Source organism: Prinia subflava, chromosome 22 (genome assembly GCF_021018805.1).
Source record: "Prinia subflava isolate CZ2003 ecotype Zambia chromosome 22, Cam_Psub_1.2, whole genome shotgun sequence".
Classification (NCBI taxonomy): Eukaryota; Metazoa; Chordata; class Aves; order Passeriformes; family Cisticolidae; genus Prinia; species Prinia subflava.
In genome coordinates this window covers 81,866-108,563 of record NC_086268.1, presented here as the reverse complement: position 1 = coordinate 108,563, position 26,698 = coordinate 81,866, and the positions used below count along the sequence as shown (strand labels likewise).

Here is a 26,698-nt window from a genome sequence, read left to right as displayed (position 1 = left end):
AGAGAAGACCCTTTGTGCAGGCACAGAACTCACAGTGTATGACAAGCTGCAGCCTGTGCTTTGTGGCGATCACAATCTTTTGGGGATTATGGGTCTGCCAAATGTGCTTCACTCTGTTTTCTTTGCAAGGGTGCAGTGATTTGCCCTGGCAGAGCAAGCACTTGGCTTTTGCTAGTGGTGTCTCCAGGCTCACCTTCAGCAACCCAGGAGCAGCAAGGGTAGTGCTGCTGAGCTCTTGTGGTACTATTTAGACGCATGGGGTTTGGTCTGGAGCTGGTGCTTCCTGTCCCTGGGTGGCAGAAGAAATCTGTGTGCCGCATCTGGACTGCATGGTCCAAATGGGAGGAGCAACGCCCTCCTTGTGTGCTGGGAAATTCCTCAGCCTGTGCACAGGCAAGCTTCTCAGGTGCGTTGTGGGGGTGTCATGCAAAACATATAGCAGATGTGAGTGAACAGAGTAATACCTCAGGTTCCATGAACATGTGGTTTACTCTCCTTGCCTCCTGCTTCCCCAAGAAGTAAAACCAACTGTGACAGGGTTATGGTGTAGTTACCAGGGTTGTGTGTTGGACTGAGGGTTTGTGGTGGGCTTCCAGAGTACACAATGTGATACGGAGCTGCATCGCAGTCATCTCTAATGCCTGTGCAGAGTTTCCAGGAGAATATTCCCAGTGTGAACATGAGAATCTGCCCAGGGAACTAGATCCTGAAAGGAGGGCTGCTGCAGCATTGCTTAGCTGCATGCATGTCCCTCAGCCCAGAAACCTCTGTGTGCTGCTGTAACCTCCTCTTTTCAGCCAGACTCTGCCTCAGCCTGCAGGGCTATTCAGAAAGCTGAGCTGTGTTTTGAGCAGGAGAGCATCATCCTGCTATCCCAGCAGGCCTGTGGCACAATTGCATCATCCTGCTGGGCTGGAAGCTCCCACTGGACACCCCCTCACCCAGAGCCTTATAGTTGGAGCTGGGCTTGTCCCTCAGGTCCCTGGGAGAGGCAGAGCTTGTCTGATGAGTGCCTGCACTTCCCAGCTCTGCCCTTGCCTTGCAATCCACTGCCTCCTTCTCAGTTGCTTCAACCTTTGTCCCCTGCTCTGTCCCAGTTCTCTTTATAGGCTTGTGTCAAGACTGTCTGCTCAGTTGTCTTTTGTGTGTTTTGCAGGGCAGAGGAGTTTTGCATTTGTTTAGCAGCAAAAGAGGTCCCTGAAAACAGTAGGGCACCAGATTTCTCTCAAGGGTCACAAAGTTGTCTAAGCTCTGGGAACACCTGCAAAACAGCTGTGAGCATCCTTCTGCTCACCAAAGGGCCAGGCTGGCATGGAGCACCCATTTCTCGTCTTGGCCTTGGAGATGAGGGCTCTTGTGTCTGTGGCTCTTCCTTGAAGTACTGGCAAGTCTGCCATGCCTGGGTGAGAGTTTACAGCTTGTCAGCATGTGAGTGGGTAACTGCAGAGCAGGATTTTTTTCTCAAAGGGGCCAAGGCTAATTCACAGCATGAGCAGCTCTGGGTTGTGCCTTGCCATGGATTTTGTCTGGCCCTGTGACCAACTAACAGCCGCAGTGCACTGGTCCTGGGCTGTGCCCCCAGCAGCTGCAACCATGTGAGGGGCACCATGCTGACTTGCTGCTCTTTTCTCTTGCAGGTTTCTGATCTAAGGGGGTGGGAGCTCCCTCCACTGGCACTGTGGGAAGCTTTAGCCAAGCCAATGCACCCTGACAACAAACTGCCCAGCCATGGCAAGGCAGGCAGCAGCAGTGCCCTGGCCCAGCACCACAATGTGAGCCAAGCACCCACCTGTAACTTGGGCTCAAAGGGTGTGGGGGCAGGCAGCCATGGCAGCAAGGCCACTCAGATTTCCCCTGGCAGCTCTGGACTGAAAAACAGCCAGAACACTGTCCCTAACTTCAGCTCCTTGAAGGGCAAGGTGAAGCGGGAACGAAGCATCTCGGTGGACTCCGGAGAACAGCGAGAAGCTAGCACCCCATCACAGGACACAGAGTCAAAAGGTAATGCTCTCCTAGACCTTGCCTCAGCATGTCCTCCTCTCAGCTGCTACAAACATCCTGGCAGGACTTGGGATGGGAGCATCCTTGGTTTCTGTGCTGTGTGTTGTGTTCAGGCTTGTCCTGGCTGCCTGTGTGACTTTGCATCACTGCTTGTCACATCTGCATTTTTCGGACCAGAGTGGCTGAATTCTCATTTGCTTTGCATTTCATTCCCTAAACCATTTGTTACACCCAGAATCTGGCACTGGTTTTTACAGGCCACTGAGGCCATCTAAGCAACAGCATGGTTCGCTGAAACTACACTGAATGCCCCTGCATGTGCAATATGCAAACTTTTAATTTGAGACTGAGTTGTTTTCTATCTCCTTGCTCTTGGTAGAGAGCTGATTTGTGATGTTGCAGCTACCCGACAACTCAGTCATGGTTAGCAAGGAGGTGCTGTGAGGGTCACTGTCTGAACAGTTCTGTGGTTTCATCAGCAATGGATAACTCTTGTGTTACAGCATGTGGCTTCTGGAAAAGGGCTGAGTCAGTGCTTCTAAATGCTTTGCCTTCCCTGTCCTCAGCAGCCTTCCCTGTAGCCTCTTGCATTACATCAAGCTCTGTGCTCAGTGGCTGTGTGGGATACTTGAGCATCTCCCAGACAGTTGTAGGAGGAGAAATTCCTTGATTCCAACCAAGACTCACACCCGGTCTGCAGACACAGAGCTGCTGTTCCGGCTTGTGCCCCTAAGGATTTGTTTTCACAGTCAAAGCCATGTTGCCTGACTGGCCTAGGCCAGAGCTGTGCCATGGAAGAACAGGTAGAATGTACCTGAATGGACTTCCTGCCCCCAGGAAGGCTTTCTCCCCATAGTGTTACAGGTGTAACTGTACACCACTAATCATAAGCATTTGCAGTTTTACCCCAGAACTGTCTTGTAACGACGGTTCCACAGAAAAATTATTGAAATGGCTTGATCAAAAATGCCCACATCTCCTGTTTTCCTAATACACTGACAGATCACGTGAATATGGTCGTAATGTAAAAAAGACAATGTAAAAAAGTAAGGCCAGAAATGTTTCATTAGTTAAAGCACACAACTGGAAGTTATTTATCCTGTGTCTGATTACTCTCCCTGAGTGCCTAAGTGCCTTTAGGCAAGCCACTTCCTCTCTGAGCTGCATGAGTCCCATCTGAGAGCAGGGACACGTGGAGGGAGCATACGAGTTGATAGAGAGCATGAAGGCCCCTGCCAGATCGATGTTGACAAAGGGCAGATTGTGTTTCTTGTTCCTACGAAGAATGTGAATGCACCCTCTTGTTCTGTATTAAGATTTTAATTGCTGAATCACAGACCCTTTAAATTTACAGTTAATGGCCAAAGCTCTTTAGTTTGGAAATGCAGGTAGACATCTGTGTGCAGGGAGTGAGACATACATCTCATTCTGAAACTTTGGCTCTCACAGGGAAGTCTCACTAGATCTGGCTGCTAAAACAAGGAGCCCAGACTGAGCAGATGCTTCAGGTTCTTAACCAGTGCTGGGCAGATGTCAGAATAAGGCTTACTGTTCAGTGCATCGTGGTGGGGTTGGCACTACCAGCATGCAGCACCCAGCTGGGCAGGACCCCAGCCTTTCAGCCCCTTAAGCGCCTCTGATGGCCCTGTCCCTTTGCAGGTGAGGTGGCTCCCCGTAGTAAGCGTCGGTGTGTACTGGAAAGGAAGCAGCCATACAGTGGTGATGAATGGTGCTCTGGGCCGGACAGCGAGGAAGACGACAAACCCATCAGCAGTGCACACAGTGAGTGACTGCCTCCTTACCAGCTCTGAAGCCTGAATAAAGCTAGGTCCTTCCTATGGCTCAGGACACTGGCACCTCTAGCTTTGCCTGTGTGTGCTCACTTAGCCGAGTATGTGGGGGCCCATTGCAGTTGGTGGTCATTGTGCTGTGAGAATGTTTGCCATGCAGTGAGGTCTGGGACCTGTTTTTTGGAGATGCTGCTGAGATGCTGGAGGGAAAAGTTGTTGAGGTTGAATGTCCCTGCTGTACACTGCTCTGGCCGCACTGACCTGGTCATAATGGCAGCCAGAGTGAGATGTGCATTGTTCTTGTTGCAGCAGCTGAGTCTGTGCCAGGGCACAACACACCTTTCTCTCTGCAGCTGTGTTGTAAAGACAGCTGAGTCTAAAGAGATTCTTGGGGTCTTGACAGTGGTTCAGGCAGAGCTGAGCTGGCCTGAGGTGTGCACTTTTTGGGACAATGAACTGTAGGTCTTCTCTGTTTTCCAAAAGCATGAGCATTCTTAGACATTTTATATTTACAGTTCACTTTGCTTTCAAACTGTAACAGGGAGAATATCTGAGAGATGGAGCAAGGTCCTGTAGGACTCTAGGAAATGCCCATGTTGTCTGCTGGAGAACATGAACGTGTAGAAAAGCAAGGGGAGGGTGGCCTCTGTGCCGGCCAGCACATTGTTGCCATCGTCTCCAGAACATCCGCTTGTACTTCTCAGCACAGTCCACAGCCTGTGCAGGCTGTGTGGGAAGGGATGGTGCTGCTTCCCTTGTCACAGCCTGCTCCCAGATCTGCCTGGCGGGAATGGGTCATGGTGAGGCTGCCTAGGGGCAGGGGCTGGCAGCGAGGCAGTGCCCCTGTCCTCGCACCGGTTTCCCCGCGATGTCTCCTGTGTAAATGCTGCGGTGGCAGGGTCGGGCTGCAGGAGCTGCTGCGATGGGGAGAGGCAGCTGGAGGGAACCAAGGAGCCAGCTGAGTTAAGGGGCTAGGGTAGAGGAAGGCAAGGCATGCCTCTGGTAATTGCGGTGCTTAGTAATATTAATTATGGATCTTACTTAATAACGGCTGACGATTCACAGTCACCTCTGCTGTGCGCGGCGGCCCCGGGCCAGGCGGGCCAGTGCTGCCACCCGCTGGCGGCTCGTCCGTGCCGCCCGCGGGCTCCGACCCGGCAGCAGCGCCCGCTCGGCAGCTCCTCTCCTCTGCTCCCGCAGGCTGTAATGTAGCAGATCCTGCGATGTCCACGGCCCCACAGCTTGGCCCAGGGTCCAACCCGCTGCCTAACCTGAGCGAGAGCAGTGCTTCCGGCGTGCCCCATGGTGCTGCCCCTGGCTTGCGATCAGAGGCTGCAGGAGGCGGAGGCAGTGGAACAGGGAAGCAGCCTTCACAGTTTGTTTACGTCTTTACAACGCACCTTGCTAACACGTAAGCTGTAAACCCCGTACCTTCCCCATTGGTATTGGCTGGCCTTGCCACACCTGGCCAGCCTTGTCACACCTGCCTGCTGCATGCAGCACTTGAGCACAAAAGACAACCAGTCTCTCCAGTCGCACAGAGTGGGAAACCCCTGGGGTTCATGAGATATGCTGGCAGCCACTGCAGGTGGGCAAACTTCGACTTAAATGCCCGCTTCCTCCCAGTGAGGCTTGGCTCCACACTCTATTTCACCCACTGTAGAGCCCATCTAGTTGGCATCCAACAAAATGATTCAAAAAAAGCAGTGTGGGCTGCTGGTCTGATTCAAAAGTATCTAAGGGGTGGGTGTCACAGGGAACATAATGTAACACATGGTATTCTCCACACAGTTCCACTCTTCTGTCCTGCATTGTCTCAGCCATAGAATCTTAGCAGTTAGTTTAGTCTGTTTAGCCTAGTCTGTTTAGTTTTAAAGCTCTGCTGTACCATAGGTTCAGTGTGGGAGATCCCTGAGCATCTTGGTGACAACCACCTTAGGACAGTAGACACAAAGCAAAACCTGTCACAGGACATGGGAAGAGGGAAATTGAACAGCCAAGTGATCATCCGTTGAAGATCCTCACTAGGGGCTGTGCAGGACAGATGGGAGGACTCTGAGAACATTCCCCTTCTTGGCTACCTCCAGAGATTTCCTTCTTCCTGCAGAACTGAAGAATGGAGGTGGCAACTGGGGCCTTGGATGGGTAGGATGGGGCACAGTTCCTGTTCTCAAGTGATTTGTGCTCTCTCCCTAGAGCTGCAGAAGCTGTCCTTCAGGGCCGAGCTGACTCCATTCTGGCCTACCATCAACAGAATGTCCCACGGGCAAAGCTAGACCAGGTATACCACCTGTGAACCAATTGTTCCTGTTGGCACATGCTGCTGGCAATTACCCTTCCTGTCTGATGTGGCCATTCTCCCCCATCCCCTGGCTCAGCTGTGAAAGAAGGGGTTGCCAGAATGCCCTTTCAGTGGGATGGGAAGCTGCTTTGCTGCGAAATCTCTTTCGTACAAGTCCTTGCTGATGTCAGCTGTGAAAAGTTTGGGATGGGGCATGGCATGTTCCACCTGCCGCCATGTGTGCAGAGTACCTCCTTGTGCATTCTTAGATTGTGTTGTAGTACCTATGTTTTTTCCTGCAAGGAATGAAGGTGAACTGCCATGAGGCTTCATTTTGGGGCAGACAGGTCTCCTGCAGCGTGCAGGGAAGAATACCTTCATAGGATCTTTCCCTGCTCAAGTTTCTTCCCCTTTTTTCTGCCAGGCACCATCTGCTCCTAAAGTGCTGGGCGTTGCTGAGCCACTTCCAGTTAACCCTCCTGCTGCCAACACTCCACAGTCCCAGCCACTGGCCCCTCAAGCAAGTCAACCACAGCCACAGCCTCCCCCACCACAGCCTCCAGCCCCACCACCTCAGGCCATCAGTCAAACACCTTTGCCGGCGCCCAGCAGCCTGCCCCAGGAAGGGACAAGTGAAGATGGCCGGAGAGATCTGACTCCCAACTCTTTGGGGAACAATAGCAGCAACAACCAGCCTGGAAGTAACCATCCAAATACGCCCACTGCATCTGCCAGCACCATGCAGCCTGGGCAAGTGGACTCCTCTGCCACACCCAGCTCCAGCCTCCTTGGAGAGGGCCCAGGCCCAGGCATGCCAGGGAATGGGCAGGCAGGCCTGGGCCCCAGGAACACCATGAACTCAGAAGGGCTCTCAAAGGAGCAGCTGGAGCACCGAGAGCGTTCCCTGCAGACCTTGAGAGACATTGAGCGTCTGCTGCTGCGCAGTGGGGAGGCCGAGCCCTTCCTGAAGTCCAGCCAAAATGCAGGTGAGGGGGGGACTGCCCCTCAGCCCCAGGCTGCCCCTGCCCAGCCCCCCGCGCCTCCTGCCAGCATGAAGAAGTATGAAGAGCCTCTGCAGTCCATGATCTCCCAGACCCAGAGCCTTGGTGGGCCTGGCCTGGAACATGAGGTGCCCCACCACCCTGGTACTGACATGGGACAGCAGATGAACATGATGATGCAGCGGCTGAACCAGGACAGCCTGACACCAGAGCAGGTGGCCTGGAGGAAGTTGCAGGAAGAGTACTACGAGGAAAAGCGACGGAAAGAGGAGCAGATCAGCATCCATGGCCGGCCCATGCAGGAGATCATGATCCCACAGTCAGTGGGGAGCATGATGATGCGTGGGCCTCCACCACCCTACCACAGCAAGCCTGGAGAGCAGTGGCCACCAGGGATGGGCAGCCAGCTGCGGGGACCCATAGATGTGCAGGACTCTCTGCAGCTGCGGGGAGGGCCACCCTTCCCTGGGCCACGGTTCCCTGGGAATCAAGTGCAGAGAGTCTCTGGCTTTGGAGGGATGCAGAACATGCCCTTGGATGCTCTTGGGCCCATGAATGCCATGCAGAGGCCAGTCAGGCCCAGCATGGGATGGAGTGATGATATATCTCCTATGGGAGGCCCTGGGAACTTCCCACAAGGCACCTTGCCCTACCCACCAGGGCAAGGGGACCCAGAAAGGTTTATGAATCCCCGTGCCAGAGAGGAGATCCTGCGGCATCAGCTCATGGAAAAACGCCCAGTGGCAATGCAGAGGCCCATGGGGATATCCAGCAACTCCATGAGCCAGGGCATGGAAATGGAGAGGATGATGCAGGCTCACAGGCAGATGGATCCATCCATGTTTGCTGGGCAGATAACGGGTGAAAGCCTGAACAGTGCCCCAATGGGAATGGATTTTGCAGGCACTCGGGGGATGCTGAGCCCCACTATGAGTCAGTCAGGCCTTCGGGACCTGGATACACCCATGGGCCCTGGAAACCTCAACATGAACATGAATGTCAATATGAACATGAACATGAACCTCAATGTCCAGATGACCCCACAGCAACAGATGATGATGTCGCAGAAGATGAGGGGCCCCGAAATGATGACCCACCAGGGCATGAACCCTGAGGAGCTGGCCAGGGTTAGGGCTCAGAATGGCAATGGCAGTGCAATACTAACGGGACCCCAGAAAATGATGATTCCCTCACAGTTCCCCAATCAAGGACAGCAAGGCTTCTCGACTGGGCAAGGGTCTTACCCCAGCTTGCCCCAGGAGATAGGCAGTGGGTCAGACATGTTCAGCCCTGAGCAGGGCACCATGCCCGTTGGGAGCATCAGTGGCACCACCAGACTCAGCCACATTCCTCTGCCTCCAGCCTCCAATCCCACTCCCACACCAGGGGGAAACCTGGCCAACATGCACCCAGCACCTTCCCGGGGGCTGGGCCGCCGGCCCTCTGACCTCACCATCAACATCAACCAGATGAATTCCCCCAGCGTGGGTCACCTCAAGTCTCCCACCCTTAGCCAGGTGCATTCACCACTGGTCACCTCCCCATCCGCTAATCTCAAGTCCCCACAGACACCCTCACAGATGGTCAGCATGCCACCTTCAAACCAGTCTGGACCCCTCAAGTCCCCCCAAGTGATGAGTTCCTCACTCAGTGTCCGGTCTCCAACTGGCTCACCAAGCCGTCTGAAGTCCCCTTCTATGGCTGTTTCGTCCCCTGGTTGGGTGCCATCTCCCAAAGCCACTATGCCCAGCCCAGGAGTCAACCAGAGCAAGCAGACTCTCAATATGAACTCATCTGCTTCCATTGGAGCACTGGATCAGGGTATGCTGGTGTTTTGTATGAGTACATATCTGTGCTTAGTTTTGGTGGGTGTGTGGACAGGGTTTCTCTCCAGCCCTCTCTCTGGAGGGGGAAGACACATGTTCCTGTGTCTGGTCCCGCATCTCACAGAGAGGTATTTTTTCCCCGGAGTCCAAACAAGGCCTTTTCAGGTAGATCTGTGAGACAGGCAGCAAATGCTGTGTCTGTGCTGGGCAGTCAGAGAGGCAGTCAGAGGCAGGGTTAAGTGGAATTTTGTCACTGGTCTGGAGCAGGGTCTCTGCATGAGCCTTCTCAGAGTCCAGAGAGTTCTGGACTCTGGCAGCTCTGTGCTTTGCAGCCTCCTCTGGTCACTGCTGTCAGGACAGGACAGGGTTGCTCTGTGGTGGGAGGCAGCCACAGTTTGTGAACAATACTAAGCTGATCTCTCTTGCTTGCAGGTTCTCTCCCTACTGGGCCTCGGAGCAGCTCTTCCGCACCAGCCAGCAACACCCCTAGCACCATGAATCCAAACATGCCTTTTACTTCCTCTCCAGATCCATCCCCTTCCCAGAACCCACTCTCACTGATGATGTCCCAGATGTCCAAGTATGCCATGCCCAGCTCCACACCACTTTACCACAATGCCATCAAAACCATCGCCACCTCTGATGACGAGCTGCTGCCAGACAGGCCTATGCTCCCACCTGGAAGTATGTCAGGTATCTACTTCTGGAGGTGGGCTTATGAGGGGTCAGACTGTCTTGGCTGCCAGTGGACCTGAGACAGCAGGTGGAGGAGGTATTAGAAACTCTGATCTCCCTATGACTGCCATGTCACATAGCTTAAATTTCCACTTTGTTTGTAACAGTCTGTGCACTTCCCTGCCCACTGCCCAGGCTGTCCATCAGCTTTTGGCTTGGGTGGAAGGACATGAGCTGGTCTGGCTTGAGGAGTCCTTCTTCCACAAGACCTGGAAGTTTTTTACCTTTACACATGTAGATGTATTGTTTTCATGACTTGTGGAGTTTTCTCAGATCCAGGACGTGCAGGCAGAGGCTTAGAGCCCTTGTGTTCCTGTGCAGTGGGACAGGGATGCTCTGAGTAGGGCTTGGGAGTCTGGTGTTTGGAGTGGAGCCCAAGTGCCTGCACAGGCAAGGCTGTGTTGTAGCACAGTTGTGATTTCAGTAGACCAGATATGCTCCACTAACTAGTGGCATTGGTGAGGACACCTAGGCAAATGAGTATTTTTTGTCACGTGGTGACCAGCCCAAGGGGGAATTCCAACATGCTCTACCACTTGATTTAGGGGTCTAAAGCTGTCTGGTAAATATTTTTGGCAGTTTTGAAAATGAAAAATCAACTTTTTGACTCTCACTGCTGAGCAGTCACTTTGGTTGACTGCAGGCATGCAAATGCATTGGCTGCCTCCACAGGCACTGATGGCTGCTCTGCTTTTCTGATGGGCGCAGGCCTTCCCGCCCAGACAGCACCTGTGCTGGACTGCTGACTCCTCTGCTTTTTTCCTCCTCAGCACCCAAGGTTATGTGGTCACTGGAGCTTGCTGGGTGGCAAATGCAGTGGCAGGAAGTGGTGAAGGGTCACTCCTTGCTGCCTTTTAGGCAGCTGAGAGCCCTGATGATGAGACCCATGGTGTAGGGCACATACCGAGCCAGCCAGGACTTTAAAATCAGGAGAATGTAAGAAATTACAAATCTAGCATGGGACTGGATGAAGCTGGAAGAGCCCTCTGGTGTTTATGGGCTTGGGGAGCTGGAGTTGGAGACACTTTTTCCTGATGTTGGTGCTTTGTAAGCCCATCTTGAAGCTGCTTACTACGTGTCATGCTCCATGCTCAGGGCATTCTGGGCAGGACTGCTTGGCAGGCTTTCAGGATGTGGATTTTGCAACCCTGAAAGGTCTTGTGGGGAGGGTTAACTCTTTTCTCTTTTTCCTGTCCTTAGGTGTGACGGGGAATCAGCCAAATCAACTGCACTTGAACTCTGTGGGGCCTGGATCCTCTCAGAGCCCCATGGGAATGAACCTGCCTGGTCAGCAGCCCCTTTCCCATGAACCACCCCCCACCTCTATGATGTCCTCCCCAAACCCTCTGGGCTCCAACATTCCTATGCATCCGAGTGGGCCAGGGGCGGGCGTGCCCCCCCAGAACTCCATGATGCTGCCCCCGGGTCCCCAGGACTCGTTGAGCCAGCAGTGTGGTCCTGTGCCCAACAGTTCACAGATGATTCCTTCTAACCAGCTCGTGTTCCCTCGCATGCAGCAGCCCCACAATGCCATGCCATCTCCTGCTGGAGGCATGCCCATGGCCCCCAGTGCAGGAGGTGGCCCTGGGATGCAGCAGCATTACCCACCAGGGATGCCCTTGCCACCTGAGGACCTTCCCTCCCAGCAGCCTGGCCAGATGCCCCCTCAGCAGCACATGATGGGCAAGAACATCCCTCCTCGGATTGGTGACCCCTACCCGCCCGTGCTTCCTGGGGTGGCGTCGGTGCTGAACGACCCCGAGCTCAGCGAGGTCATCCGCCCCACGCCCACGGGGATCCCGGAGTTTGATCTGTCCAGGATCATCCCATCAGAGAAGCCAAGCAGCACCTTGCAGTATTTCCCCAAGAGCGACAGCCAGGCACCCAAATCTCAGCCTTCCAACCTCCACCTCATGAACCTGCAGAACATGATGGCTGAGCAGCCCCCCGTGCGTCCAGGTATGAATGCTCCCAGCCTCCCTGGGCAGCAGGGTGTGCAGAGGGGACTCAGCATGCCCATGTGCCATCCTGGACAAGTGCCCATGCTGGGCAGGACAGGCATACCGCCCCAGCAAGGCATGATGGGCAACAGCATGCACCAGGGCATGATGTCTCCGCAGCAGAGCCTGATGGCCCAGCAGAATTTCATGCTGATGCAGGCCAAGCAGAGAAGCATGTCTGTGTCGGGGGAGATGTATGCCCAGACAGGACACATGATGTCACCTCAGGGCTCCCTCATGGGGCCCCCGCCTCAGCAGAACCTCATGGTCACTCACCAGATGAGGCAGAGGAGTGTCTCCCTGGACAGCCAGATGAGTTACATCCCCGGGCCTGGGAACATGGCGAACTTGCCTTTTTAACCCTGACTGGTGCTCAGGGCTGGGGAGGGGATGGGGCTGCCCCTACAAACATTTTTAATCCTTTCTGTGGGGGCAGGTTGGCGGCCAGTGCCGGTGGAGGACATCATGTGAGGTGTTTTTCATATTGCATTCGCCTCTACACAGCCAACCAGATGTGCAGTAAACTTGATGTGAATTGGGTTTCTTTTTCCTTTCTTTTTTGGGGAAGGGGAGGGTGCAGAGGCTGGGAGTGGGGCTGTTACTTTGAACCCTGCGTGGTGACCAGGGACATCCAGACCTAGTGGCAGTTTGTAAAATTTTCACTTACGGTTTTCTTCCATCAAGTGTTTTTCTTGCCCTTTTTTCCCCTTTTTTTTTTTAATTGTCCTTCCTTTTTAAACAACCAAAATGTGCAAGAGGGTTTTTGGAACTAGCTGTAAATAGGTCGCTGGGAAAGGCAAAATTTGTGCTGGTTTTTAATTGTTCTGTATTTCTGTGTTTTAATAGAAGCCTCAAAACATGTTTTAAAAAAGAAAGAAAAAAACCATGCTAAACTGTACAAGGATTGAGATCTCTCCTTGGGGGAGGCAGGAGGATCTCCAGGGTGCACAGGGTGTTGAGAGATCCCATTGCAGAATGACTCTGTCAGACCTGTGGTGTTCATGCATCTGAATGGTATTGCATGTGTGGGAGAGGGGGTGGTGCAGTGTCATGCAGGTCCCGTGGATACATGGATACTATGCCGAGTACACAAACATAAGCACTGACCAAGGGCCATTGGAGGGGGTGGTGGGGGCAAGCTGTAGCTGCAGTGAAATGCTGCTGGAGTGGTGCTCATTTGGTAGGGCAGAGGCCACAGCTTTACAGGATGAAGCTGTTGCTGCTCTCTGGAGAAGCTGCTGTGTCTGGATGGGCAGGATGCTGGCTGTCGAGCTGGAGAAGCATCAAGAATCTGGGCTTCACAGATGGTAACATGTTGACCAGTTCTGTCATCTCTACTCCCTTCTCTTCCCTTCACGCTGTGTCCCCTGTAGGCAAGGTGTTGTGGTGTGTAAGGACAGATGGGCTTTGAGGTGAGTGAGGTGATGCATTCCAATGCTTCCAGGAGAGGCTAGCTGGGAACCCTGATATTCTGCAGCCTTCCTACACCAGTCTATTACCCATCCATTACCCTTCACCACTGTGTCACGCTCTCCTGCCACTGAATGCTTTCCTAGGTTTTTCTTGTGCTTGTCAGTCCTTCATCTATAGAGTTTTGCAGGCAGTCTTTACTCCATCATAACCCGAGCTACTGGCAGCAGCCCTGCCCTGTGACATCGGAGAGGTCCAGCTCTTGAAGAGGACCTGTCCCTGAGTGTAATACTCTTCCTCAGCGTTTAGTGTCAGCAGTGTGGCCATCCTCTGCTTCAGACAGAAGAGGCCAAAGTTGAGTTGCAGTCTCTCATTCTTAGGCTGGCAGAAGCATAAGACAATACCATTTGGACAATTCTGGCTTTTCTGGATGCACTCCACCCTCCCCATCCTGTACTCCGTAAGGTCTTCCTGCATGCAGCCCTGATGGTCATTCCCATGTTTTTTCACAGAGGGGAATGTGGTGTGATGCACGCACGTTTCTGCACACATCACAGTATCTCTGGACCTCTCTGGGGACTTGCAATTCCAGCATCCAGTGGTGAACCTGAAGCACACAGTTTCTGAAGGAACACTGCTTGGAGGATTATCTCTGCAGAGCCAGGCTTAACATACTACCTCTCTTATAACAGACCTCACCTTCCCCAATTTGCTGTTGCAGGGAGGAGAGGGCTTTGGAAAGGGAGATTGCCAAGTAGTGAGTGAACAGCAACACTTTTTTATCAGGTTGCAAGCTGTTTGGAAAGGCTAGTGGGTACTGAAATGTCAGCCCAGCAGCTGTCTTGATCCAATCTGTGAGAAGATGGAATCATAAAATCCCATTAGGAATACATTGAAACTGTGGAGCATTTTGTACTGAACAGTGCTGGGTGAGAAGGATGGGTTTAAATCTAAGGAAGGAACTTGCTCTAGTCTCCTGCTTCGTGGAGGTTTGTTCTGTACAATGTGAGCAAGTAACATTTTTTAAGTGGTAAAACAGGAACAATCAGGAGAAGTTCTCCTTCCTGCCATGGCAGTTGGATCTGAAGAATAATCTTCAGCCCAGGCTTTGGACCTGACATGTTAGCTGGTTGGATTCTCAATCCTATCAGTGTGTGTTTCATGCAGGAGGATGTTGCTCAAACAGATGTAGCTCTTTCTAAGCTTGACTTGCCTGAAAGTCTGTAGCTTCTCTTGGCTGCACTTCAGGGTGTTGGCTGCTGGTAGTTTGTCACAAACATCCAAATACCAATTACAGTCTGAAACTTTGCTCATCACCTACCAGCAACTCTTGGCTAATTTGAAGCCATAACATTTTCTATATGGAAGTTTTTTTGTTTGCCTATAGATAGCTGTTGTTTTAGCCTGGTTGGGATCTCCATTTATCTGTACTTTCCCTGTTGTCCCTTTTGCCCAGCCTGACACAGAAGTTGCCTGGGGCTTTGCAGTCCTCACTCTGTTAGCAGCGCATTGTCCCTGTATCAGCAGGAGCCTGCAGGCTTGTGGTACATGCTGTGCAATGCTCAGGAGACTGGTTATAAGCGCTCACAGGGGCATGGCAGTGTGATGCTATTTCTGCCTGGCAACAGGAGGAAGACCTGTCCTTTGGTGACAAATAAGAAGCTAAGCTTTTTGACTCAGCAGCCCTGGATACAAAAGGGAAATCCTGATGCTAGGTCAGAGCTGACAACTCTGGAGCAGCAGTTAGTGCTCTCCTACAAAATCCCACTGCCCTGGAGTTAGCTCTACCCCTACCACTGTGATGGCTGAACAATGCGGAGAAGAAATGCTGCTTAACACCCCTGTGCCCTGGGCGCTGCTCCCAACCATGTCTGTGAACAGCAATGTGGCAGGAATTCCTTTGGAGGCTCAGTGACAGCCAGTCCTTGTTAGACCTGGGCAAGGTTTGCCGTCAGCTGGTTGCCCGCTGCCGTGACCTGTGTCTAGTCTTGTGTCTTGTAGTTTATTGCTTGGCTCCTCACCTTGAGTTCTGTGTACTGACTCCACATAATCACAGTGGATGGTTTGTCCATCTTTTAGCCGTGACTTTGCCATGTTTTTCCAGCCTCAAAAATGCAAATGCTGGAAAACTGCATCTTTCAGTATGTCGGATAATCACGCACCTGGAATTAGCTTTCACACTGAGGTAAAGCTGACTGACCTGTTCTCTGTCATCCCATGAAGAAACTTCCCCAGTCATTTTGTACCATTATATAAATATATATATAAATATAAATATATAAATACAATATGTGAAGACATCTTATTGGTTTTTATTTGAAACAATTTTTAGGCTTGTTTTTGGGTATCTGTGCTGCCTGTAATGTATTGACCTGTTTTATAGGTGCCTTTTTATTAAAAAGACAAATTTCAAGACTTGACCCTGTGCCTGTCTTTTTCCATATGATTTTCCACAGGACTGTAGCAGAGACGGAGAGTGTGAGAGGTGCTGGAAGGATTGTGTGGGCATTGGGGGAGCCCCTTCTCTGCAGCACTCCCAGGCACATGTTCATTCATGCGTTCCCTTATTTGCACTCACCCGTGCATGCTCCACTGCCTGCCATGGCCCTGTGATCACTGTGTGTGTGTAGCAGGATGCTCTGTTGGAACCCCAGCTCTGTCTCCTGGGAGACTTGGTTGCCCTGCAGGAAATACAGAGCAGTGTGCTGTTGTGAGGGTCTTCGTGTTCGCATCTTTGGGGTTGCCTTCATCAGATACCAGGGCTTACTCTAGTTTTTCTGCTGGAGCCTTGTTTGCAGAGCACAGTCCAGGACTGGGGGTGCAGAGGGTGTGCTGTGGATAGTGGTGACATTGCCTTCCCACACACCATCTCCCTGCTTTCTGCAGGAGCCACCTTGGAGCTCCCCTTGGCACAGTCCCCCTTTGTGGTGGCCTGGGTGGGCAGAGTGCATCTGCCTCACTTGGTAGCTGTGGGATAGGGGCTGAGCAGAGCTCCATAGGGGAGGCTGAAGGTCTGCCCGAGGGCTGCAGGGGTGGCTTCTGCAGGATGAGTACTTAGCTGGGAAGCCCACTCTGGGGCAAGGTGTTGTGACAGCCATGCAAACCTTGAGGGGACAAGCAAGGGTTTTGCTGAGTGGAAAGCAGAGCTTCCTCTGCAGTGAAGGAAAGTTCCTCTTGCTTTCTTCTTATCACCATTCAGCAGGCTGGCTGCAGGCAGCTGCAGGAGGAACACTAGCAACTTTTTGGGGAAGGTTTTCCAGCTCTGAGCCAAGCCATTCCCAGGCTGTCTGAGCCAAATGTAGGTGTAAGGGCAGCTTTCCAGTCAGCTTAGCAGCTGCTGTAAAACTGAGGCAGGAGGTGCTGCAGTTAGTGGAAGAGAGCAGAGAGATAATGTAGGTCTGGACTGACTCTGAACACAGCAGAGCCTTCTGTGGCACTGGTGAAGTGGAATCTGAACAAAGTGCTCCTCAGAGCCCTTTAAACAGAACTTGTCAGAAGAAAGGTGCCATTTGCCCATTTAGTGCTTGCTCTCTGGTGCATCTTCCTTGAGTTAAGCGACACAGTTACAGACAACTGCTTACAAGCACTATACATGAGAAGATGGTGTTTTATTCACCTGTTTATTATGGCTTACCTCAAAACTTCCTAAAGGTTTGTACATACCAGTGCTAAAAGCTATAGTAACAATAGATGTGTAGTCTGTTCATTCTCATTTGAGTGCAGATTTTCTTTTTACTTTGTGACCAAGTGTAAGAATTTTGCACTTTGACTATTGTTTTTTTCAATAACATTTTCATGTAGAAATACAGTTGTCACCACAACCTGCTGTGGGGAGGTGTTTACAATGCATCTGCAATGGGTTTTCTCACTGGAACAACCATGAAGAACACAAGTGCAGGCTTAAGAGATTTGGTCTTCTTTGCTGCATGTCTGTGCCTGAACAACCACAGTTGCCATTACTTGAAAGTTTTCGTCTTTGAAGATGTGGTGCTGCAGGGAATGGTGGAGTGCCTTATACTAGGTGAGTTTTCTCCTCAAGTCACAATGTGAGATCAAGCTATTGAGATCTCTGCCTGAGTCGGGCTTAGGTAATGTGGCCCCTTCCATAATGACTGGTCTTTTTAGCACGGCCTTTGAGTACCGTGAAGTTCACCTGGGACCGAGCTCTCTGCTAGTGGGATGAACTTCAGAAGTGAGGTTAACACAAAATTCCTGCTGCTGCAGGAGAACTAACATTGTTTCAACATTGCTTAAAATGTGAGGTGAAGGGTAGAGCAGATTTTAAAGTGTGCTTGTGAGGAGGGTCGTGCTCATGTGACATTGGTATGTATGGCTCTCCTACAGTTCAGGCCACAGCACTCTTTAGGAACAGAAATGTCATGGAGCAGTGTTGTGGGCCCACTGCCGTTTAAACTGTGACAAGACCTCCTAGGTAGCAGCAGGCTGTCTTGAGTCTGCTGGGGTTTTCCCACACACCAGTTTGCAGTGCAACAATTAATGATGGGGAAAGCTGCTGCTCTTACTTTGAACCAAATTATCATCAAGCTGCCCTGATCTGATCAGTTTCTGCATACTTGCAGTTCGGGCAAGATCACCACTCAGTTTTGTTCCCTGTACACCTGGATGCACTTAATCTCTGAAAGCCCTGTAGGTGCAGGTGGAGGAAATATCAGAAAACATAGTACAAAGCAAAATGCTACATTTCCTCTAGCCTTGCGAAAAACCAAGAGAAATTATGCAAACGAGCTCTTTCCCTTACTCTGGGGCTGTGAGTCTCCTTGCTCTCAGTACCCATAAATAGCCATACAACTAGCTGCCAAAAAAAAAAAAAAAAAAAAGTTATACCACCAGTCTTGCAAAGTTGGGTGGTTTCTATCCTGTGTGCAGTCACAAGACAGAAGCCACCTCATCAGATGGTGTTCTTCCTTAAAGGAAAACTTTTCCATAGTCAGGCATTCAGTTCAGCAGCCACTCACAGGAGATCATAACAGCAGTAAAACAGATCAAATGAGTGGGGAAGGATGCAAATGGTGTCAGGAAAGGAGTCTGTGACAGTCAAATCTTTCAGTCTCTGGGAGAATCTCCTGGCATGAGCTGTGTTGGGAAGATGAATGTGTTCAGGCTGGCTGGAGGAATGTCACACAGCAGGAGGACAATGTTGCAATCAAGGAGTGTCCAGCACTGTAAGCCCATGTTATTGGATTGAGCTTTGCAGCCCCCATCAGTCCTACCTGCATCCCTCCAGTTGCTATGGCCACTGAGTCCCACGGCTTCATTTGTCCATGTCTGTACCAACCTGAGCTGGTGAAATGGAGACCTGCTTACTGACATGACTCATTTACTTGGCTGCACTTTTTTCCTTAACCCTGGCACCCCAGTCCTGTGCCTGGCTTTGTGCACACGATGCCTGCAGTCAGTTTTTTGAGAGAGAGGTGAGAATGTCAGGTTCAACCCACTCAAGTTCATCCAGCCCCACAAGAGTGACCATCAGACATCCAGCATTCACCAACAGCTGCCAGGTGGATCTCTACCAAGTATGAGAACCAGGAAGAGCCAAGCAAGGTTTGGGTGTTTGGTGGCTATTGGACCTGTTTCCTGAAGAGTGAAGAAAGTTGTCGGGATGTTTGTGAAACTTGTAACTGAGACCACAGCAAGTGTGGCACTGGAAAGGAAAGCCCCAGGCCAGTTCTGCCCTGCAGGTAGCCTTTCACTGCTAGAAAGTGGAGATGGAGGTGATGTTGTCAGACTCTATCCCACTACCCTTCCTTGTCACCTCCAGGATCTCCTGCAGGGTCTCCTGGCTTATGCAGCCAAGCTCCTGCAGGATCCGGAAGAAGTCATTACGGAACTTGACCCCAATAAAGGCATAGAGGATGGGGTTGAGGCAGCAGTGTGTGAAGCCAATGGCCTCTGTCACCATGATGGCAGTATCCAGCTGGTCTTCCAGGAGGCAGTTCTTGGTGAAGGTTTCTAGCTTGGTAAGTGTGTTCAGGAAGATGACAATGTGGTATGGGCTCCAGCAGAGGAGGAAGATGCCTGTGACCAGGATGGCCACCCGGACAGCTTTTTGCCTCTGCAGTCGCTGGGACTGACACAGTGCCCGGATGATGGCCATGTAGCAGTAACACATCACCAGCAGAGGCACAAAGAAGCCCACGGTGTGGTAGAGAAAGCGAGTTGCCAGCCACGCATTGTTTCCATCAATCCCAACCTCTGGAAAATAGCAAATGCTGCGGTTGCTATCATCTGTCCAGACTTCCATGAAGATGAGATCGGGTAAAGTCAGAAGCAATGAGCAGAGCCAGACAGCCATGCAGGTGAGGTGGATGGAGCGAGCTCTGCGTTTGCGGTAGGTGTGGATTGCATAGACTATGGCCAGGTAACGGTCCACCGCGATGCACCCCAGCAGAATGCTACTGCAGTAGAAATTGATCTTGTGGACAGCACTGAGTATCTTGCAGAGGAACTTCCCAAATAGCCACCCAGCCAAGCTCTCCACCACACTGAATGGGAAGGTGAGCAACAGTGCCAGGTTGGCCAGGGTAAGGTGGAAAAGGAAGTTTTCTGTGGTGGTGCGAGACCGCTTGAACCTCTCTAAAATGACCAGGACCAGGACATTGCCCAAAGTCCCCAACACAAACATCAACAGATAGATGAGGGGCATGAAGACCTTTCTGAAGGGGTCTCCCTGGTTGCCAACCACAGATGAGGCTGGGTTAAAGCAGAAGTAGCCCTCCAAAGAAGGGGTGGTGTTCTCAGCTTCGTAGTAACCACTCAACTCCACCTGGCTCTGGGGAACAGATAGAGTCTTGTTAACGGAGAGGAGTTTCTGAACACAAGAACCCAGTCCCTCGGCTACACCTGGCAGGCCTAGAGCAGAGTACCCCCATGTCCTGCAGCCCACCTGCATCAGGAGGAGATGCTGTCCGCAGTGTGATGATGTTGGAGGCGCCTCCACTGCCAGGAGGTGCAGCAGCAGGTGGAGAGGGTTTTCTCCATTTGTGAGAGCAAGGGCTGCTCAGTCTGTAATCTTTAACTGGAGTATTTGGGGATGTTTTAGTGTCCAATCAGATGGTCAGTTTCATCTTCTGGTTCTTGCCAAGTTACCTGCTGGTGAATTTTACTTTCTCACATAGAATGGAAGCCTTCTCTACCAGCTTTTCCCCAGTTTTTCCCACCCACTTGTGATAGGGATCACTTCTGTCCTGCCTGCTGCCTGGTGTAAAGGTGGTAGGATTCACCACACAGCACATTTGTACCTCAAATTCTGAGCAGTGAACCTGTCCCCTTCTCTTCCTCAGAGGCCTGAGAGCTGTCTATGACAGAGCAAGGTGAGGTGGGGTCAGCAGCAGCTGTCCTTTTTGATCACTTTTCCCACACTTGGAGGAAGGTGTGGGGCAGGCGTTCAACACAATGGGAGGAAAGCCTCTGAGGCGCTATGGTGCCATAGCTATAGGAATAGATAGTAGAGGAGATCTGTTCTGCTGATAAGCCTTTCAGTTCTGAATTAATTGCAGTCAGAGCAGGAAAGGGAAGGGAAAACACCACTCAGATCCCAAGCTGATACACAGTAAGGGAAGTGCAATAGAGCTGCCACAGATGTGATTTGCCCTTGGCTTGCTGTGTCTTCTTGACCAGCCTATGTTTGGGCTAAAGCTGTGGGCAAATCTTGAGTGCTGGGAAGCTGGAATTCTGCTCAGGATGAGCTCCCTGGATGGTGGTCATGCTTCAGCTGGCCTTGCACAAAAAGAGAGCAGTGGAGGAGGCTTGTAGCAAACTGAATGTTAGTGACAACTGGGAAGAGCTCAGCAGCAGTCATCCTGAGGTGCCCCACCCACACCCTCTCTGGAGACCAGTGCTGAGACTTCAGTGTTGACCACAGCGGAAGTCTCTGCTAATGCTTTCATACCTTTCACTGCCAGCTGCAGCCATTTGCACCTGCTTCTCCTTCCCACATCAGCCAAAGTTCCTGTCTAAAAATACCAGTCCCGCTTGACACAGTTTTAGAGCTGATTTTGGGGGGGTTTGCTCACCCAATGGGCTACTAAGCAAAATTACTGTGACTGGCCTGGAGTCTTGTGTTGTGCCTAGCTAGGGAAGGGTGATTTATGTTTCTTCTCTCTCAGGCAGCTTTCCCTGGGTAATGTACTCAGTGCCTCTGCACATGACTGTGGGGGTAAAGAGGTCACTTGACAGCAGCAGGGCTTATCAAAACTGCTCTGCTGGTGAAACCATCTGCATGGTTCCAAGAGGAACCTGAGCATGCTGATGGGGCATAAGCCTACGAAGCACTACCAAACTCATAGAGCAGACAGCTGGTGCAGGCAGTCCCCAAGCAGTGGATGGTAGGAGGATGAATGAGTCCTTGGGAAAAGTGTGGAATAACCCTGTCCAGCTCTTGCCGATGTAACTGCGGGGCTGCAAGCCTTTGGTGACAAGCATTTTGTATTACCAAAGAACTTTTTCTGGTTTAGGGTATGATTTTGGAGATCAGAGATTGCTGCTAAAGACAAAAGCCTTAAGAAATCCCTCCCAGGTATTTTCCTCCCCAGCTTGAAAGTATTTCCTGCCTACTCTGCACCCATATCTTTCATGAGAGGTTACCAACACACAGAGAAATCTGTGATGTGTTGGCCAAAGCAAGATCCTTGAACCTCTCTGAGAAAAAACCAAAACAACCAAAAAACCTTTGCAGTTTGGTGTAATGACCAAACCAGGCTGCTCAAGATGTGCAGGTGATTGCGCTGAAAACCCTGAACAGATTATATGCTGAAATGGGAAATTTCACTGGGAAGAGGTTGGACGATTCCAGCTGTGAAGGGAAAAATGAAATGATGGAAAATGGCTGGATTTGCTGTCTGGAGTGTCAGTCCTTCCTTGGAGCCATGCCAGCACCATAGATGGCAGTGGACGGGCAGCTTGGGCAGTGTTCAGTGGCTTTGGCTGCTGACCAGTTTCCAGCATTGCCTTGTATTTGGAGCCAGAAGTGCAGAGGCTGAATGCCACTATCAGACACCATCTGATTGCTGATGGGGAGCAGGTGGGGAGGGCTCTTACTGTAAACTACTCGCTGTGGGTAGCGGAAGCGTGTGTGGAGCTGTGTTTGAATCGTCCTCACCTGCATTTCTGAGCAGAGCAGCACATGTGGGTAGGAGCGGACAGAGATGAGTTGGAGACAAACAGAAGAGGATGAAAAATCAGAGTCTGGGCTGAGACAGGAAGGGCAGGGACCAGAGCTGCAGGAGATGCACTGAGTATGTCAAGCTGAGACTTCTGGGGACTCTGCTGCAATTCTAGGACTGGAAGTGGGTGGCTCCCTGATCTGGGATGGGATAAATCAACAGTGTGCCTGCAGAGGGACCTTTGTACAAGTCTCCTGCATGACAGTTGCAGCAGATTTGGGGGTGGGAGAAAAAGTGGTGTCTCTGTAATACAGCAGTCAAGTGCATGCCTGGGAAAGCCATTCCTGTGTGATTTTTGTTCAGGGATCTCTTAGCCCCCATAACCTGCCTCACAGAGTTATTCTGGTCTCCGTGTGTCAGCTGTTTTTCTCAGTTCCCCACAACTGTCAGCGATCAAAATATTTGGCTGCAGAAGTGAAGCAGCTTGTGCACTGTTACGGATTTTCCACGTAAATCATTCCCTTATAGTAAATGCCAGGGCTGGGAGCAGCACATTTCAGTATCAAAACCTTAGAACTGTAATTGCCCACATCAGTACAATGTACTGACAGAGCTTCTGCTCATGACTTCTTCAGGGCTGAACCAGGGAAATCCAGGAATAAGAACAAGGCCTATGGAAATACCATGTTACTGCACTGTAGGTGCCTTTCTACTTGAGTCATGTTGGTCCCATTGCAATGAAAACTGGCCTGAGGAACCTTAGGGAACCTGATGAAGATCTCAGTGGTTCTTCTGCAACTGTGTTTTTGCTTGTCTAGTCTGCAGCTGAGGAAGGTTAGCAGGCAAAGCATTTTTGCTGTGGAGAAACGGGGTTATCATTTTGGGCATGGTACTCTTCTGCAAGGTTACAGAGTCAAATGGTCTCATATGGTACCAAACTTTAGGTGAGGCCCTCACTGTATTCACTGTGTGATCCTGAGATAAATGCCCTTTTGGTGCAAATATTTTCATCATTTTTCCTTCCATAACTGCTCAATTGATCAAACAATCCTCTCTGTACAAGGCAGGGTTTGTGTTGCCACTTGGACAAGACACTTTGGAAGCCTTTTTTTTCAAATCTCTGTGGGTAGGTTGCTGCTACAAGCACTGAGTATAAGTAAAGCAACATATGGCACCACCAAAGCAAACATATTGATGCTCATGTGATATCTGCGGCCTCCCTGTTCCAGGGGGGGAGCCAAATCTGGGAAGCTGCCAGGAGACAGAGGTGGGAAACAACATATGTCAAACTCCCAACTCCAGAAGTCTGAGAAAAGGTCTAAACTCTTCCTGGTGTGGCACCTGACTGTGGGCATTTAGTCCTAAAATCAGCTGGGTTCCCCCCTCAAGCCTCCTCCTCCTCCTCCCATGCAGTCTCCTTTATGATGTAAAAGAATTCACAGCAGAGATAAAATTACTAAGCTAAGGATTATGGGAAGTTTTATATGCAAAGAAAAAGAGGTGAAAAAGGTTTGAGTTTAGTTTTAACCTCTCAGCAAATTTTAGCGCTGCCACTGAATTTCAACAGAGGTCAGGGAAAGAAGTGTCATGTCCAAAAAAGTTTTAAAGGAATGACCACCATTTGCAAAGGATTTTTATACTGGGTGAATCAGAAAAGAAATAAGGAGGGTAGGGCTTGCTCCCCTATCTCCTTGTTCTTCCCTGGTTTGTAAGCAAAAAGGAGGAACAGGAAATTGGGTAACAATTGCATGCAACATTTCACTTTTTAGAATAACTAATCCTGAGGTCTGCTGCAGGGAGCCACTGTAGTAAAAAAATAAATTCTGAGATGCAATATTTTGAAAACCAGGGTAATGATAATGCTGCTGTGTCCTTGCTGTTGAATGGCACAACATATTCTAAAAGGTGCAGCAGCTCTTTTTCAATTGTAAAGGCTGGGAAGAGAACTATGAGGTAGAATACCTAGTGTCCTCAGTCCCTGTTAGAAGTAGTACTTGCAATTTATCTTCCACTCTTAAAACTCCCCTCTTGTAAATATACTGCATATTCCCCTTTCAGCAGAGTGTATGTGGAGCCTGTACATATGGAAGCCTGTATGTGGAGCAAGCAAGCAGGGTGGTCATACCAAGGGTTTACACACACGGAGAGACAAGACGGGGTTTGCTTGGGCATTCCAGTTGTGTAAGGAGACCACATGAGGTGTACAGGGCTTTGCACACTGTGTACACAGTCATTTATACCACTGAAGGCTGGTGCAAAAAGTGCCTCACTCAGAATAAGTGTTTTATGGCCACATTGTGCTAATGGCTGTGCAGACAGCAGGGCAGCAGGGAGCAGAGGTTGGGAGAAGCTGGCAGCACAGGGTGGGGCTGCTGGATCCCTGCTCTCCCGGTGAGTCACCTGGCCCTTTGCACAGGCTTTGGTCTGTGTCCTCATGCAAGGACAGTACTCGGGCTTAGTGCTTGCCAATACAGGTCCCAGTAGCTAGGCAGCTTTCCCCAATGGAATACCCAGCATCCCTGGATCACAGTGGCTGTAGCCACACTACACTGGCTCTCTGCAATCAACAGCCTTTTGCTTGTGGTCAAGTCTGGACTTAAGGGATGCAAGGACTGATTACGCTGGCATAAGAAATGGCTCAAGCTCTGCCTCTGCCAACAGGAGGGTTGGAAGATGGATGGCCAGAAACCTGGCCTTTCAGCCCACCCCAGCTCTACCTGCCATCCCTATTATCAAAGCAAAGCCCGGCCAAACTCACCAAGTCATAGGTCTCTGATGAGTAGCTGACAGGCCCCATGGTTTGAGGGGCAAGATCCGTCTCTCCTCCAGAAATTTCTACAAAAGTTTTTTTCTGGGGTGGAGTTAATCATTTAAGTGAGTAGGGAGGGACACAGAATGTAACAATAGAGTATTTGCAAGGCAAATGAGCTCCAGGCATAGAGAGTCCTGATTGATGTAAAGATTAGCATCTAGCTTTATCATCTTTTTACTAGTGCTTCAAGTTATTTTTTAAAGTACAGTTTGAAGAGTCCATAATCCTTTGGTCTATACCACAGAAGATCCAGAACATCCTTAGGTCTTCCCTGGAAACTTTCCGGGCTTTTACTCACAGCTGTCCTTGTTCCAAGTGGTCCGAACGGCTTTGAAAAGTTCTATGCCAAGGACCAGCTTTACCAGAAACCTCCTGGATCCAGGCACTTCTCTTGAGCTGTGCAGGACTTTGAAGCATGGGTATGATCATGGCTCTGTGCCTTGGGGTCCTCCTGCCTGCTTTAACCCCAGTGACTTGTGGTTGTCTTCTGCTCCTTCTGCTGCTGCTCCACCCCTCGTCTGGGCTAAGGGGAGTGTGAGGTTGCTTGCACAGGAAAGCAAAGCTTTGGCAGCTGCCCTGTAAGTCTAGAGCAGGGCTAGCAGTGGCTGGGCAGCTTGACTTCACAAGGGTAAGAAAGAAGAATCAAGATGGGAAATCAGGATTTTTTCTGCTCAGGAAAACGGGCATTTTATTCAGTGATGTCACAGCAGCAGACTGACAGTGAGACTTGGTCTGGGTCAGCAGAGTAGGATGGCAGTGCAGCTGGGATTTTGGCAGAAAGCTTCTCCTGTATGAGGAGCTGAGGTGGTTTGACAAGCACAGTTGTTGTCCTCCTCTTGTCTAAGTACAGCTGCATCAAGGCCTCTCTACCAGCAAAGACTCTGGTGGGATTTTGGACTGGTGAAGAAGGAGGTGGTATTATTCTCATAAGCACTGCTGGATTACAACCACTACTCCTGCTTCTTAGATCCTGGCTTGTTGAGCACCTGCTGCCTCCAGGATGTTCCTGTCCCCCCGTTATGTGAGGACCTTTGTGTACACCTGCATGTGCCCATCAGCCTCTGGGCACTCTTTCTCCTGAGAGGATGGAGAGCAGCAAAACTGCAGGGAGGCCGTACGGAGCTCGCACTGTGCCTCACTCACAGGGGGAATACAGACTGAACAAGCCCTGTCTTGAAGCCCTGTGCTGCAAGGGCTGAGGGGTTAGGCGAGGAGTGGGGAACTCCTGGGCCCGGGAGACTGAGAGATCAGGAAGGATGTTCTCAACCAACTAGAACTGGAGGGTGGAGCCTGTGGCTTTTGCTGCTGAGGGTGGAAAAATGGCCACCTAGAGACAGCTGTACATGTGAGGAACTAGATAAAACCAGGAATGTCCTTGTCCTTTTGCATGAATTTTGGAAAAACATTTGAAGAAAAATTTGTCTGCAAGGCAGTAACTACTAAGATTACATTCCCATTGTGTCTCGGTTTGTCGAAATCCATGTCTAAGTAACAGCTGTCTAAAAAGAAATGCCAATTCCCAGCCTTTCACGATCGGTGGTTACCACTCCTACAGACTGTGGTTCAGTCCCTTATTCTTACGCTTGTGTCGGCTCTGTTTAAAGATAGCGAAGTCCCGATCCATTTCCAGGCGTTTTCTTGCGAAACTGAGTTAAAAGGGAAGGGCCACGTCTGAGGGAGCGGACGAGTGGCCAGCCCTACGAGCGCGGTCACGTGGGCA

General features: G+C 50.8%; 2 protein-coding genes across 3 annotated transcripts in view; one reads left to right on the top strand and one right to left on the bottom strand.

Moving 5' to 3' along the window:
* Positions 1-15,391, top strand: part of BCL9L (BCL9 like) — a 47,031-nt gene extending 31,640 nt beyond the window's left edge. Inside the window, exons 2-8 of one of the 2 annotated variants that reach the window (XM_063417718.1) lie at positions 1,638-2,001; positions 3,661-3,783; positions 4,992-5,202; positions 5,988-6,072; positions 6,497-8,894; positions 9,332-9,592; positions 10,835-15,391. In XM_063417718.1, the coding sequence (XP_063273788.1) occupies positions 1,701-2,001; positions 3,661-3,783; positions 4,992-5,202; positions 5,988-6,072; positions 6,497-8,894; positions 9,332-9,592; positions 10,835-11,994 (4,539 nt within the window). In that variant the 5' untranslated portion in view covers positions 1,638-1,700 and the 3' untranslated portion in view covers positions 11,995-15,391. The remainder of the gene's footprint in view (positions 1-1,637; positions 2,002-3,660; positions 3,784-4,991; positions 5,203-5,987; positions 6,073-6,496; positions 8,895-9,331; positions 9,593-10,834) is intronic. The other variant, XM_063417717.1, reaches the window with a different exon arrangement.
* Positions 15,392-15,539: 148 nt separating this feature from the next.
* On the bottom strand, positions 15,540-26,698 carry CXCR5 (C-X-C motif chemokine receptor 5). The gene is made up of 2 exons (XM_063417721.1): positions 24,925-26,698; positions 15,540-19,834 (listed from the first exon to the last, which is right to left on the bottom strand). Exons 1-2 carry the CDS (start codon positions 24,961-24,963, stop codon positions 18,758-18,760), a joined length of 1,116 nt encoding a protein of 371 aa, XP_063273791.1. The 5' UTR covers positions 24,964-26,698; the 3' UTR covers positions 15,540-18,757.

What these genes read in the sequence shown, in the direction of transcription:
- CXCR5 (XM_063417721.1), bottom strand. Translation starts at nt 24,963, where the DNA reads ATGGGGCCTGTCAGCTACTCATCAGAGACCTATGACTTG. An exon ending in CATCAGAGACCTATGACTTG is followed by an intron (nt 19,835 to 24,924) that starts GTGAGTTTGGCC and finishes TCTGTTCCCCAG; the next exon opens with AGCCAGGTGGAGTTGAGTGG.